This window comes from Gavia stellata, chromosome 8, assembly GCF_030936135.1.
Source record: "Gavia stellata isolate bGavSte3 chromosome 8, bGavSte3.hap2, whole genome shotgun sequence".
Lineage (NCBI taxonomy): Eukaryota > Metazoa > Chordata > Aves > Gaviiformes > Gaviidae > Gavia > Gavia stellata.
In genome coordinates this window covers 26,428,718-26,443,495 of record NC_082601.1, presented here as the reverse complement: position 1 = coordinate 26,443,495, position 14,778 = coordinate 26,428,718, and the positions used below count along the sequence as shown (strand labels likewise).

Sequence of the window (14,778 nt, the reverse complement as noted above, 5' to 3'; positions counted from 1 at the left end):
GGACACTGACCAGTGGGACCCGAGGCTGGTGACTGTAAGCAGCTGCACAACACAAATGCAACCTTCTGCCCAACCCTCCTGACAGCAGTTATTTCCCTGCTGGGAAGGGAATCTGAAGCTACGTGAACTTAACGCTGCTGGTGGGGAGAAAAGCAGGTAAGTTGCATGGAATTACAAGGTAGGATAAAAGCTCAAATCTTGTTGGTTAAGTAAACCCCACTATCGAGATCTACAATGGGCTGTCATTCACTCTGTCTCCCCTGTGACCCAACCCCCCTTATCAATATAAATAACTCTCCCATCACATTAAAATTGTATACACTGGCTTCATCTACCCTGAAACCCAGTTCACTATCCCATGCCTGGTAACCAAGGGAGTAAGACCTGCATTCTCACCCCTGTTTTCCTGTGGACTAGGGCTTTCTTGGAAGGAAATCTTTCTGAAGGTGCTCAGAGCCAGAGAAAGTTACAAGATGCTCCACTGCCTCTCCCCACACTGATGATCAAGGGACCAGGACTGGAGACACTGAGAAGCAGGATGCATCCGATAAGCATGCTTGTCCTCTAGTCTGCATACAACTAGAATGTATCCATTTTATCTGTATAAATTATTTCAATAACCAGGATATTTTAAACTCAACAAGTAGTATGCAGGAATACACAGAAAAGCATTTGGCATTTGAAAATTATCTGTGCAAATACTTATTCGAACTATCTTAATTTACTCTTCATCAATGCTGATATCCTCTTCACCCTGCTGAAATGCTGAATTATCCAACTCTTACTGAAACAATATATGCACTGAAAGCTTCTTAAAAAAAATAAAGAAACCAAAAGACAAAAAAACCCCAGCTCCTCAAAACAAAAAAAACAACCCCCATTCTCCATATTTTTCCCCACAGTTATAACCAAAAGACCTAGGGATAAGAAAGGATAAATGTAAGCAGCTCTGGTAGTCTGGCCCGCAGTCAAATGTCCTTTTCACTAAACAGCATACAAAGCATAATGAATACTTTTGGCCCAAATCAACAAAATATTTAAGAACATGCTTGAATCATTCTCTTGATTACAGCTATTTTCTTAAATCTAGCTTAATACTGTCAGGTTTGCTAGCAGGTTTTGAAACAGTTATTTCATTTTCTTTGAATTTACTGCTGTACTTCAGTTTTCAATGCAATTTGGATCACGAGAAATGTCTTCTACATTAAGTTATAATCTGAATCATTATCAATTAACCAGTCAAGCCACGAAATGCTGACTCCTTTATTTCCCCCATCATTGTAATTTCCATCTTAGAGGAGGAATGCAGTTAAAACACAAGAGAGATATTTCTGTAATACAAGATTATAGACTACTACAAGAACAACCACCAGTTTACAATTTTTAATGCCTAGATGATTCTCAAAACTGCATGTCTGCATTTTCAAAACCAGGAAGTACCATATATATAGAAAGAGAAGATCAACTAAGTAACAATTAAAAAAAAAAAGCTGTCACTGTCCACACGAACCATGTCTAGTCACGTTTTCAGTCAGTCAGTCAGCTAGCTGAGGGTCATGTCATTATTTAGTTTCTGTAGAAAAAACACAAGTACAAAAATAGTATCAAAAAGCAACATACCTATTTTAAAAAAATATATATTATAAAACATCATCGTTACAGCAACATATAAATAAGGCTTTTAATATATTTAGAAGACTAATATTAAAATTTATATATATGCTTCTCTAGCATTTAAAGTAGTACCTCTTCTTCTGAGCAGTGTGTGAAAGCCAGTAATTTTTCTGCAGTATACTGTTGATACAAAATATAGTTAACTATTTTTTTATTCTGGAGTATGTTTCAACTACGATAAAATTACTTTTTTAAAAACATTTTTGCACAGAAATAAATCATTATAAATAAACATGTTAAACTTCAGGATTTTAATAAATTTTTAACTAAAGAAAAATGAATGCAGGACTTTTTCAGGACAAGGATAATAAAAGACAACAATAACCAAGTATTTCATGACTATTCTGTTTTTCAACTTAGTAAGTAACTAAATAATTATTTAAAATTAACACCAAACATTTTCAGAAGGGGAAAAATGCAATGAATCCAGTTGCTGTGGGTTAAAGCCAGTCAGCAATGATTATTAAGAGCCACAGAATCCAGCCCTAGATATCTGTGTTTTGCATTTCTAATATAGTGCTAGTTAGAAGCTCTGCTTTCTAAGGACTACTGAAAGCTTCATGAATTATGTTTGGGGTGGGTTTTGCTTTTGTTTTGGTGTTTGTTTGATTTTTTTTGGTTTGTGGGGTGTGGTATTTAAATAGAACTAATAGGTTGTAATGAAGAGATTAATCAGAATTCCACAATACATTCTTCTGAAAGATACCAATTCTTTTCTTCCTCTTCTATTTTTGAGTGATATATTTACACAATAGACATCAGACAATTGCAGTGAGGTTCTCACAAAATACTCAAAGCAATGCAAAAACCTGAGTGGAGAGCACAAGCTGGTCAACACCAAGAACAGTAAGGTAACTTCTGCTTTTAGCAACTGCCTTTAGCAACTGCCTAGAAGTAGACACTGTAGTTGTCTTCTCAAGCCTACACCGACTCAAAGCAAGATGCTTTGAAGTGATTATTTCAACCATTAATACTTACTTAGCATAAGAGGGGAGAAACTCACCCAAAACCCCCTTACATTAGAAATTAAAGTAGTTAAGAGAACTTTATTGGTCTGTATTTCCATCATTTCTCTGCTACTTTTAACTACTTATATAAACAATTGAATTTTCATTAACTTGTAGGAGAGCCAGAGCCTGCAAAATTCATTAGATGGATTAGTTTAGAATATTAATACCCGTGTTCAAATTATCCTGATACGCAAAGGTTGTTGTAAGACAATAGACTGTTCTTATGATCAGAAGTTTACGTTGCAAGAGCATTATCAGTAGCATACCATTACCATAAAACATTTTTAAGAAACAATTTTGTAAATTATATTTAAAAAAAATATTATTGGGGAAACAAGTCAGACAAATTTCATTGAAATAATAAATACTTTATTTAAATTAGTTAATTGAATTAAATCTATTTTCATATAGATGCTATTGAATTCACAGATCTTATAATGGACTTCAGAGAACCTTGTATAGAAAGGACTATTGCAGAAATCCAGTCACCTTGTTAGAGATAAAAGGCAAGCAATACAACAAGACTTTAGAAAGGATTTTATTGTTAAGAGGCAATGACTTCCTTAAGTGAAAACTCACAGAAGTTTTAACTAAGATTATTTCTTCCAGCTAAAATTAAAAAAGAACAAAAGTTATTATTCTCACATCTTCAAAAAACAAAAAAACCTAACTATTTCAGAGGTAGAGAGAATTCCATCCCCTTTCACATGCACAATTTAAAGCTTTAATTTAAAGCAAAATATAAGCTTCTAAACTACTGCAAAACCTGTTTGTCAGTCAGTCCAATACAGAGTCACACAGTGGTAAGCTTGATTTAAATGGGCAAGTCCTTTTAAAAGGAACACAGATGGAGTATTTCCTTTTATGTACCATTTTGTTTGAATTTGAGAAACTGGCTACAGGACAAGAAGAGAGCAAGCAATTTTGTCTCTCTGTGCTAAAAAGAGATAGATGCTAAGACAAACTGCTAAGAGACTTAAAAATCAGGAACCTGATACACAGCCTGTAACAAGATCAATCACAGTAAATTCAGAAAGCTCTTCTATCTGTGTTATTGCACAGACACAGCAGATAAAAGGCTAACCAGAGGGGAAATATCCAGCAGTCATTTGCACCAGAATTACAGGTAATCTGTCCAAGACAGATTTAGGGTGTCCATCTTTGAACAAACCAAAACTAGTACTCTTTATTATTTGAAAATTTACAGAAATGCAAAAACCTAGGAAAGGACAAAGAGATCTGCTGTAATTTTGCATATGTAAAAAAGATTATTCTTCAAATATGACTTTATTTCTCCAGTTTTCTAACTAGGTAAAATGGCACAACAGCAAGTGAGTATGTCTTACCCTCGCCTTTTAAGGGAGTTCAGGTTAATAATAGGTTTATATTAGAATTTTCTGAAATATAAAGTAAGTTTCAGCCTTTTGAAAATCCCATTTGGTGACAAACTGCACCTTTTGCCAGCTGGAGACCTTAAAGACTCTTCTCAAAAAAAAAAAAAAATCACATTGGAAAAAAATGTGTGCTTCTTTATGTGTACACAGGTGTGTGTGCAAATAAAAAAGAATATTCCATTTTAGATTGACAATCAGAAGAGAACCTCTCAGTCTTCTCACTCTTATCTTCCTTAAAAACAAAGAAAGCAAAAGTAAGGATAAATCATCTTTCTAATTTTGGAGGCATATCGTATCTGCACTTTTCTAGTAAAGAGTAGTCAAGGCAGACCTGGTATTACACTGCACTTTACATCATAGTTTTGCTTGTAGTGACCAAGAGGCTGGCTTTTTATCACTGGAAGTAAAAGTCACATTAAAAACAAACAAAACCTTTGTACAAAGATAAGAGCATGGGTACAAGTTACTTAAAATTGCATTCACCAGAGCTGCTGATTAAAAGAAGTTTCAAATGAGTTTTAGCTCCAATTCAATGCAGGAAAAGAATCCTATAAATACATTTTTTTAAAAAAGCAAGTTGTGTATAAAAGACTAAGGCCACCTTTAGTAACTGCTGCTCATCAAAAGAACATGAAAGTCCTTAGGAAAAAAGGAGGAAAAGAACACTGTGGGCAAAATCTTTTTTGGTCTTTGCAACTCTTGGGTCACAAAGAGTACCTACACAAAGAAAGGTACCAGGAGTGAAGCTTAGAAATAAAATATTGATGCAAAGAGAGTCAGGATTTCACATGATATCTTCCGAATGAGTTAAAGCAAAACTGCATGTCTCCTATAAAGATAATATGGCTACTGAAATTATTTGGAAGCTACAGTAATATTTGGGAGTTGTTTTGTAGAAAACAGGGCCTAGCCTTTCCTGCCCCAACTGTATTTCTCTTTTAGTAATAGACCTAACATTAAAAAATAAAAAATAAATTAAAAAAATTAATCTAATTTGAATCAAACCAATGTTTAAAAGAACAAGTGAATTTTGGTCACTGAAGTCTATAAAACTTCTCTAGGAGCTCAGCCAGCTTTCATAGGCCATAAGCATCAACTAATACATTCTCAAACTAATTATCTTAAACATACACCTCAATCCCACCACAAGCTCTGAAATATTTTCTTCACTCTCACACATTCCAGCTACACCTAATTTCTGAGAATCCAGATGACCTGAATATCCCAAACCTTCAGGTTCACCTGGCAACCTTCCCTGTCCTTCCCATGTCCTTTTTTATTTACCCCTTCCCTCCTCTGCCCTTCAAGGACTAAACTCTGCATCTTTATCCAACACCATTAGAGGACATGTGCTTTTAATGAAAGAAAGACACACACAAGCTGATCTCAGTTCCATTGTTTATTTTTGCAGACTCTTTTCAATGTTAACCAATACTCTTATGTACATAAAGTGAATATTTCTACGAACATCCAGATTGATGTTAATCAACTGGTTCATATTTGTTCAAAAATTATAAAAATAGATTTTTACTAGAATAAAGTGTACGTGTGCATATATAAGCATACGCAGACCCATATATACATATATATGAATACACACACATATCACAAATTAAATTTCAAGCTGTTAGCTAAAAATAGATTTCAAGTTTATCATTACATGTTCATATCTAACTTCAAAATACTTTGCCTATCACTATTTCAAGTAGTTGAACTTCAGTTTAAGTAACAGCTCAGACTGTGTACTTACCTGCTCAATATGTTCTCTGACGTTTGTTGGATTCTTCTGTAGGTGAGTCTGCCAACCTTACTTTTAGCCTGACACCATTCACAATCTTGCCATGTAACGCAGTTATGGCATCACTGGCACTTGCTCTGTCTGCAAATTTTGCATAGCCCACATTTTTTCCAGCCACAAGGTAAACTTTTATCAAGTGTCCAAAACGACTGGGGGTGGGGGGGGAGAAAAGAAAAAAAAAAAAGATAATTTACAGGTTTTACTGCAACATAGATACCTATTATCCAATCTGAAGTAGATAAAATTTGGTAGCTGCAAAAACTATATTCTCATATGTATGCTATATTTTCTTGTGCTGCCCTCTTTCAAAACTCCCAATTTTCATATTCCCTTCTTTAGAATCCAGGTAGGAATGGAAATAAAACTAAAAGTTCATAGGCACTGTTTTCTACAGAATATTACAATAGAACCACAAGCACCAGCGATTTATCTCTTATTTAAAAGAATATGTAAAGCTAATCAATATCATAATCCCCAAACACTAAATGGCACTCAAAAAACCCACAAAAACAAAACAAAAAAAACCACAAACAAACCAAAAAGAACACACAAACTAGCAGATAATTCAGAGGCTAAACTTTCATCTTACTTAAATGAACTTGCTCAGTTGTGATTCATTTTTGAAAAGATCTCACTGAAATGACTCAGAAATCATGTGCTAAAGTTTTACGTAAAACCCCAGATTTCCAAGTCCTCAGGAGATTCCTAGACTGTTCCTTAAAAAACGTTTTAGAAAAAATAAAGTATAACTTCAGTATGAAGCAACAGACAAGTGTCAAGACAAGGGTGCATAGCCTTTTTCTTCTCCAGCATCTGATTAAGAAAATCCAGTATAACAAATAGGTACAGTTTTAAATTCCACACAAATGCATATTGTTTCTTTTCTTCTCCTGGTGCTCTGAAAATATTTTGGCTTTCCAAAGATTTATTCCAAATGCCAGCTATTAGAAAAGGGAAATGTAATTTTCTTCAAGAGTATACTAAAAATAAATAATATAAATACTGGAGAAGAGCCGAACTATAGATGTATTTTAAATACAGCAAAAATTGTCTCTCAAGTCTTTGCTCCTCAGAGGAAGCTAGTGTGAAAGGACAGTTGAAATACTGTCAGTAAGATGCAAACCACCAAAATGTCTCAGGTTACAGCAGAAAAAAACCTCCCTACACTTACTCCCCTAAGTTACTGTGGAAATTTATCAAAATACTTAAATTCCTTATAGAAATATGTACAAGAAAATGCCAAATAAATTAGGCTATAAGAATCGGAAGTAACATTTTTTGGTTTAAAAAACATGTTAAGAGACTAGACATTTTACTTCAGATTACGTTAATCAATAATAAAGCTGTTGTACTGATGACATTGCATCTATGCTTCAAGGTGAATTCCATTACACATGTTTCAAAAAGCAGCTGTTACCATTTGACCACTTATTACTTACTGATGACTGTGCACTGCCTTCTCTGGAAGGAGTTTTCATGATGACAAACTTTTTTATTTTCAACATTTATTTTAAATATTTCATGGTTATTTTTTTGGTTAGAGAACACTTATTTCTAAATGGACTCTTACCAGAACACATCCTCCAATACATTTACAGGTAAAGGATGGGGATGAAAAAGTATGAAAAGCCTTTCCTTCACCGAAGTGTCAGGTGGAACTTTTTTTTTGTGTGGTGGAAGTATGGCATCTGTTTGGGGCTGAAGTAACTGTGAGCCAGAAGTTCCTCCAAATGCCTGCTGAAACAGGGAAAAAATGCAAGTATAAATTAACCATTGGGGGGAAAAAAGTCATTTCACCTTATTTACAATTTTGTTCCTATCAGAGGACATAAACAGGCTCTACCAGTTCTCATCTTAATTTGTTTACTTTGGTAATTTCATTAAATTGGACAATAAATCCAAGATCAGACACCTTTACAGGGAATAAAAATGTACAAACCACCAACCAGAGGTACATATTAAAAACGTAGCATCTAAAACAGTTACAGAAGAAAGTAAGCAGTGTTCTTTATTGACATATCTGAAGTTTCTTAAAACAATTCAGAAGAATATTAACAGTATCCATTATATCAACTTACAGGAGGTGTCCTATACTGCTGAACAATAGCATTGTTATTCCGCAACACTGATGACACATGTGCTGTTACCAGCTGTGTTGCCATTTTTCTGATGAGGCTGCAAGCAGAAATGATAATAAACTATTTTAAAGAAAGAGATAAGTTACAGTAATCTTAAATTCAGCAAGAGAAAATAAGTTTTAATGCACATCTGAAAGTATCTCTGGAAATCTGTAAACTCACGTAGGTAACAAAAATCAAGTCAGGATTTCATGACACTCTAGACATGATTTGAAAGTATGCATGCTAGCTGCAACTCACTGAAAACACTCATACATTTCTACACATAGAGATACAAAACTCTTCTTTGCTTTTTTTAATACTCTAGGGGAAAAAAAATTAACTCTACAGAGCCCACTACATTTTGTGAAAGTTGCCTAAAAGGCAGAAAGGACAGAAAAATTTCACTTGTTTCAATAAAGAGCACAGAGATTCAATTCAGAAGTCAGAACATTATCACAGAAAGTTCACTTCCAGCTCTCACCTTCCAGTAATTTTTCTTTGCTCTGTTTCAGAATAAGAAAAAGCAATTGCACTTTTTGCATAGATTCCCAGCCCATGTTGTAGGACCATGAAATAGTAGGAATTATTGGAAAATGAAGGAAATTGTTTGCAAGAAGGATGGTTAAAATGAGTATTTTTTTCCAGTTTTGATCAGGCATGCACTTCTGAAGTTAATCTCCCCATTGTCCCTCCTTACTGTCTTCATTCATAATCCCAGAATAGGATTGACATGAACTAGATTCCTTTAGGATGAAACTAAGCCAAAATAGTCACTGCAGGAGTGTAGCTAAGCTGCTCCACTTGTAATGGGCATTAAAATCACAGGAACAGATCAGAGATGGTCGAAGTAAAACCTGACAATCCCCCCATCAGATACTCAGCACCCAACAGTTTTACTCTACACATGTGCTTCACAAGGCTCCTATTTGCAGTACTGCAAACACAACCAAGAGATCAAGCAGATAAATCTGGTTTTAATATAAAAACCTCATCAAAAACACATTCCAGCCTTATTGCATATTATAGACATTTACAAAGATTTTCCAACATATCTTAAGAATATGTTTTAATCTTTTCTTTATCAAAGACCAGTAAGTTTCAAAAGGTTTTTCTAAACCATTCAAAAAAACTCTGCAAAACACCTAAATTTCAGAAAATACTATCTACAAGTATGAAATAATATCACAGTGACATTGCTGTTACTTCTTCTGTTAAAATAAATAATTATTTATCTTAAATTTTGCTCTCCAGAACACAACTTAAAACTTTTTATCTCTATGTATTGGTACTTACTCTGAGCTATCACTCCCATCTTCTAGGAAAATGACAGTTAATCGATTTCCAGGAGGATACTCAAAACCATGTAATTTATACTTGGCATATATAGCTGAGGCAGCAGTACTGTACTGAATCACAGCATACCCTACAAATACAGTGCACACCGTTTCAGTATGATACAGGCAATCTTAAGAACAAACTGCACATTAGTCATGGATGATACAAAATTCTTAAGTCTTTTTACCACACATTACATTACTTAATAGCAACATCAGTAGCATTTGTGAAGAAAACTTCAGTGGAATTAACTAGTGACAGATCAGCTATATTTATGCTAAGTTGCAAAGCCGGTAATAAAGCAGCACAAGTGAAAACATGTCTTCTTCCCTAACCCTGAATTAGAAACAAAAACATATACAGTTTCATTTAAAAATGTAATTATCCCATCAACAGTGACTCTCAAGTACTGTAAAGTTAAAATGTAACTCTGATTCATTTCCATTTCAAGCTTCTTAAAGAAGAGACCTCTTCCACATTTTTCTCAGCAACAGCAAAGCAACAAGAAAGCTGAAACCAAAACAATGTTTCCAATACAAAACATGATTTGGTTTGGAATGATTTAATCCAGTTTACTCATGTCAGCTTCTACACAGACACACCACACCCCCATTTCAAGATGAAAACTCAGAAGAACTGTTTAGAGAACATTTAAACTAGATGTCTAATAATTCTTGGGTTTTTTTCCATTTATTCTGCCCAAAACTATTAACTTAATTTGACCAAAAACCATTTCTCATGGTTTTGATTCTGTCCTTCTTGAGATTCTATTATCTGAAGATAAAGGTATTTAAGGCTATCTGTAAACAGGAGTTCAAACAAAACTGATTTTTGAGGATTATGCATCAATGATAGCAGCAACCATTGATACATAAAACATTCTTTCCAACACACGTACTATATTTTGCAAAACAAATGAATTGAAGTACAACTAAAAGAAAGAAAAAAAAAATAATCTTTTTGTACTTTTACTTACCACTATTGGTATGAGGATCTCGCTGAACATCACAGTATTCCAGTCCTGGGACCAGATCAAAGAGGGCAAACAGCTGCTCTTGGATAAAGGGAAGCCGTGATACCACTGACAGACGTTTGGAGACTGACTCTTGAGTTCTGCTCTCATTTTTTTCAAAACTACAAAACTCTGGCTGCCCACCTCAAGAATCAACATAAAAATAAGTAATTTGAGTCATCACACTAGCATGCCTTCTTTTCATACATAGATTACTTTTAAAAGTTGAATGAAAAATAAGTCACTGATATACTAAAGGCAACATGTTTATTTCACCAATGCAGGTCACAAAATAATTGACCAACTAGAGCAAAGCGAGCCATAAAAGTATAGAAACTAAATGCCTTGTTTCTAACTCCAACATCCAATCTACTGTTTAAGTGTTGACCTAAGCCTCTGTTCCAAACTACATTTTTACTTTGTGACCGTACTCAAGACTACAAATCATTTTTAGTAGAAAAAGCTGTGACTTACAAAACGGAAGTGTATTTCCTCTTGGTTCTTGCCTCGTGTTATTACTATAATAATCATGTTCAAAAGACTCAGATGACTTATTTTTAGGTTCAGCCAAAATGGCCCTGTAGCCTGAAAGAAACAACCACACATCCGAATTATCTGACCAGATCTGCATTCTCCAGGTACTGTATTTAGAAACATATTATTCAGAAAACCCAGTTAAGTGCTGGCTTTGGGAAAATAACTCATCTATAACTCTTGAAGTCTGCCATAATAATTGTGTGAAAGTTAACAACTTCCACATAGAACTACTCCTAGTCACAACTTAAGCATAACAATGCCTACTTGCTGTGAGAGTGACCAAGCTCTGGCACAGGTTGCCCAGAGAGGTTGTGTAGTCTCCGTCCCTGGAGATACTCAACAGCCATCTGGACATCGTCCTGGGCAACCACGGTGCCCAGGTGACCCTGCTTGAGCAGAGGGGTTGGGCAAGATGACCTCCAAAGGTCCCTTCCAACTTCTACCAGTCCATGATACTTGGCAGGATTCAGAAACGCTCCAGAGGCAATCACCTGAACTTCCATGCTATAACAGCAGTTTATGTATGTTTTGCACTCACCTAGGTTTTGCTTTTATGAAAGAAATAGGTATTACTATCAGGCTATAAAACTAATTTAATTTTAAACTCACAGCAAAAGGAAATAAAATTTAACTGCTAAGGAATCTCAGGCACACATTCTTATGCAAGAATTGTCACAAATATAATTTTTTTAGAACCACTTATGATAGATATGATGTAGAACCACGGCATATACTAGTGGAGAAAAAAGAAAAAACCCATACAAGAACACCAAAAAAGCCACTACACTCATACACCAAGTTGTTTCATATTTTGTGATTGAACATTGAACAGGAGGTTGGACTGGAAGGCTGCTGTTAGGTTTCCCCAAAAGACTTTCTTCTGGATGAGCAAGCCCAGTTGCCTCCATCTCTCCTCCTCATGTGCTTCAGCCCCTGACCACCTCGGTGGCCTTCCACTGGACTCACTCAAACTCATTAACACCTTTTTGGTACTAAAGCATAAATGACAAATGGTTGGTCATAAAGCATACAAAGTCTTTCATTCTGTAACAGATTAATCATGACGTTAAATGAAAACAAACAAAAAAAAAAATCCCAAACTTCAATTAGGATGAATTTGTTCTTAAATAAATGTAATCACAACAGAATCCCTATGGATTATCAAGAATATTTTTATATATAAATTCATTTTATATCAAATATTTGATTAAAAATGCATATTCCCAGGGATATATTAAAGTGAGGTTTTCCTGTGCATGAAGCCCACATTACAGGCCAATAATAATGCATGAAAGAAAACTCTGTATCCATTTCCAAACTCTTTTCACTGATTTTACTTGCAGTTTCGTCCTGCAAGAATGTGATCAGGTGACTGTTTTCAATGAATGTTAATAATACACTATTTTTTATTTGCAATAGAACTTTGTCTCAAGATGTGTTTACATCATAAATAATTTACCTCCAAACAAAACTAAAAATTAAAGGTACATTAACAATGATGCACACTTGTGAAAAACTTGAAAGAATTCAGACAGATTCTTACTTCGATCACACTCTTCAATTGCTCGGGCAGCTTGTGATGGTTTTAAATACCGCACATAGCCCAAACCTTTACTTTCTCCAGTAGTCTTGTTTTTAATAATGCTGCAGTATTCAATGTCTCCATACATCTAGAACAATTAAAAAGCGTATTAATTTACAATATATTTGAAAATGCATTAAAGTTCCACACGTTAAGCCCTTCTGATAAATTAAGACAAAGGCAATTTAAAATAACAATCAACAAACAGTGAATCGGTACCTTAAACTTCTCTCGCAGATCTTCCTCTGTATAGGATTTTGGTATCATAACAAAGATTCGTGTAAGTTCCTCATCTTCAACATCTCGGTGGCTTCCAGAAGCTCTTGACTGTGCAATAAATACCTAATGAAATAATTACATAGACATTAATTACCGGAGAAAGTGTCTTAACCACATACCAACAAGCAAGAAAAATCATTTGTTTTAACAAGTCTTTGTATTTACCTTTCACATAAGCTAGCTTTCCTAATATGGAAAAAAAGAACATCTGATAGATGAATCTGTGACAAAAGACCTACAAATATAATACACCCCAAATGGTTTCCCAAACAGGACAGAGGCTAGCAGAAGTTCTCACTGAGGTAACGAAGAATGGTCAGGAATATCGAAGCCTGATTTGGCAGCACTGCCAATGTCACAGGTGACATGTGAAGTAGCAAAAAATGCGTTACTGCAACAGGCTACAACTACTACTACAGTAGTAGTAGTAACAAAAAATAAGCAAGCAAGCGAGCCTAGCAGCTTATTAAAACCTTGCTACTGTAGTTCAGTGCTCAGCTGGGCCAAAGTCTGCAGGTCTAGTGCTCTATGAAGAATCGTAACTTCTCACATCTGTAACTTAAATTCCTTTTCAGTTACTGAAATAAATGTCATCTCAGAAGAGCACCCCAGAACACAACCAAGCAAAAACCCCACAAAAAACCCAAACAAATCCAAAACAACCAAATAAGGAAAATACAAACAACCTTCAAAGTAAGCCTCTCATACAAAAGCAGCAACTGATTCCACAGGGCTTTTAAATTATTTTTCTAATAGTCATGCAGGGAAGTAAGGAATACAACTCTGATCTTTTGGCTTCTAATGACAAGTTCTTCAGAAAAGATTTTACTGACTCAATTGCTTTTTCAAATGAAACACATGGAATCTTCTTTCACTGTTCAATGTCATTCATATCTTCCCAGTACTTGGGGAATATGAAAACAACTTAAGTGGCTGAAAGCTGCCAGCGAGTTCCATAGATTAAAAAAACGCGTAATTGTTTTGAAAGAACTGTGCACAAGATACAAAACCAATATAAAATATACTTGCAAAGACAGTTCTATTTATCCACGTTGATCTTGCTTACAAGATCACTTAAGATACACTATCTTAGAATATTTCACAGAGATTCCCTTAAGGTTTAAAAAAAAAATAAAATAAAATAGTTTCCAGGTACTGCATTTTCCCCCGGCCTGCTGCAGTTATGCCACGCATGGGAACTGCAGGCAAGGCTGGGACCCACTGCAGCTCCCCCTGAAGAGCACCCCCAAGCCCCACAGGCCGAAACCGCCCCGGGTTCGACCCAAACGGGTGACAACATCAGCACCAGTACGCGCGGAGAGGAGGCCAGGAGGAGCGGGTTTGACGCTCCCCGTGGCGGCTCGCTGCCTGCCGCCACGCGAGGCGACCAGCCGGCTGCGGGTTCTCCAGGGCTGCTCCAGGCGGGCCTCCGCCACCGGCCATGCCCGCTGCCCACCCTTCGCTGAGGGGCTTCCCGTTGCCCCCGCGCAGGTCAACACTACCTTCACGAGGCAAGCTCGGGGCGCAGCGGCCGAGGCCTGCCGCCCTCCGCGGCCGCCATGCTGGGAAGGGAGCGGGGGACACCCCGCCGGGCCCCGCTCGCTCGCCCCCGGCCCCGCTCCCCGGCAGGAAGGGGGCGGCGCGGCCCGGCGGCGGTACCTTGATGGGCTTGGTGTCGGGGACCAGGCTGCGGCCGTGCATCTCCTCCATGGCCCGGCAGGCCTGCGAGCTGCGGGCGAACTTGATGAAGGCGATGCCGCGGGACTCGTTGGTGCGCTTGTCCCGCAGGAGCCAGATGTTCTGGATGTCCCCAAAGGGTGCGAAGCGCTCCCGGATCAGCGCCTCCCCGGTGTCCTTGCCCAGCACCACGAAGACGCGGCTGTTGGGCGGCTCGTCCAGGCATTCGGCCGAGAGGCGGAAGCCGCTGCCCTCCTCCATAGCAGGGCCGCCGGGCTCCCGGGCCGCCGGGGACCGCTGGCTTTTCTCGGGGGCCGGCGAGGAACGGCCGCAGCGCCCTTTCCGCCGGGGAGACAACAT

General features: G+C 37.0%; 1 protein-coding gene across 2 annotated transcripts; it reads right to left on the bottom strand.

Annotated features, from left to right (window-relative positions):
- Positions 1-1,360: 1,360 nt before the first annotated feature.
- Positions 1,361-14,778, bottom strand: RBM45 (RNA binding motif protein 45). Of its 2 annotated transcripts, none has more exons than XM_059820497.1 (10): positions 14,401-14,778; positions 12,682-12,804; positions 12,424-12,550; positions 10,818-10,928; positions 10,308-10,487; positions 9,290-9,419; positions 7,955-8,051; positions 7,447-7,613; positions 5,829-6,025; positions 1,361-1,573 (listed from the first exon to the last, which is right to left on the bottom strand). In XM_059820497.1, the coding sequence occupies exons 1-9, from the start codon at positions 14,776-14,778 to the stop codon at positions 5,833-5,835; spliced, it is 1,506 nt and encodes a 501-aa protein (XP_059676480.1). In that variant the 3' UTR covers positions 1,361-1,573; positions 5,829-5,832. The 2 variants fall into 2 exon arrangements, with proteins under 2 accessions (XP_059676480.1, XP_059676481.1); XM_059820498.1 differs by having other exon boundaries at positions 7,447-7,610; positions 14,401-14,679.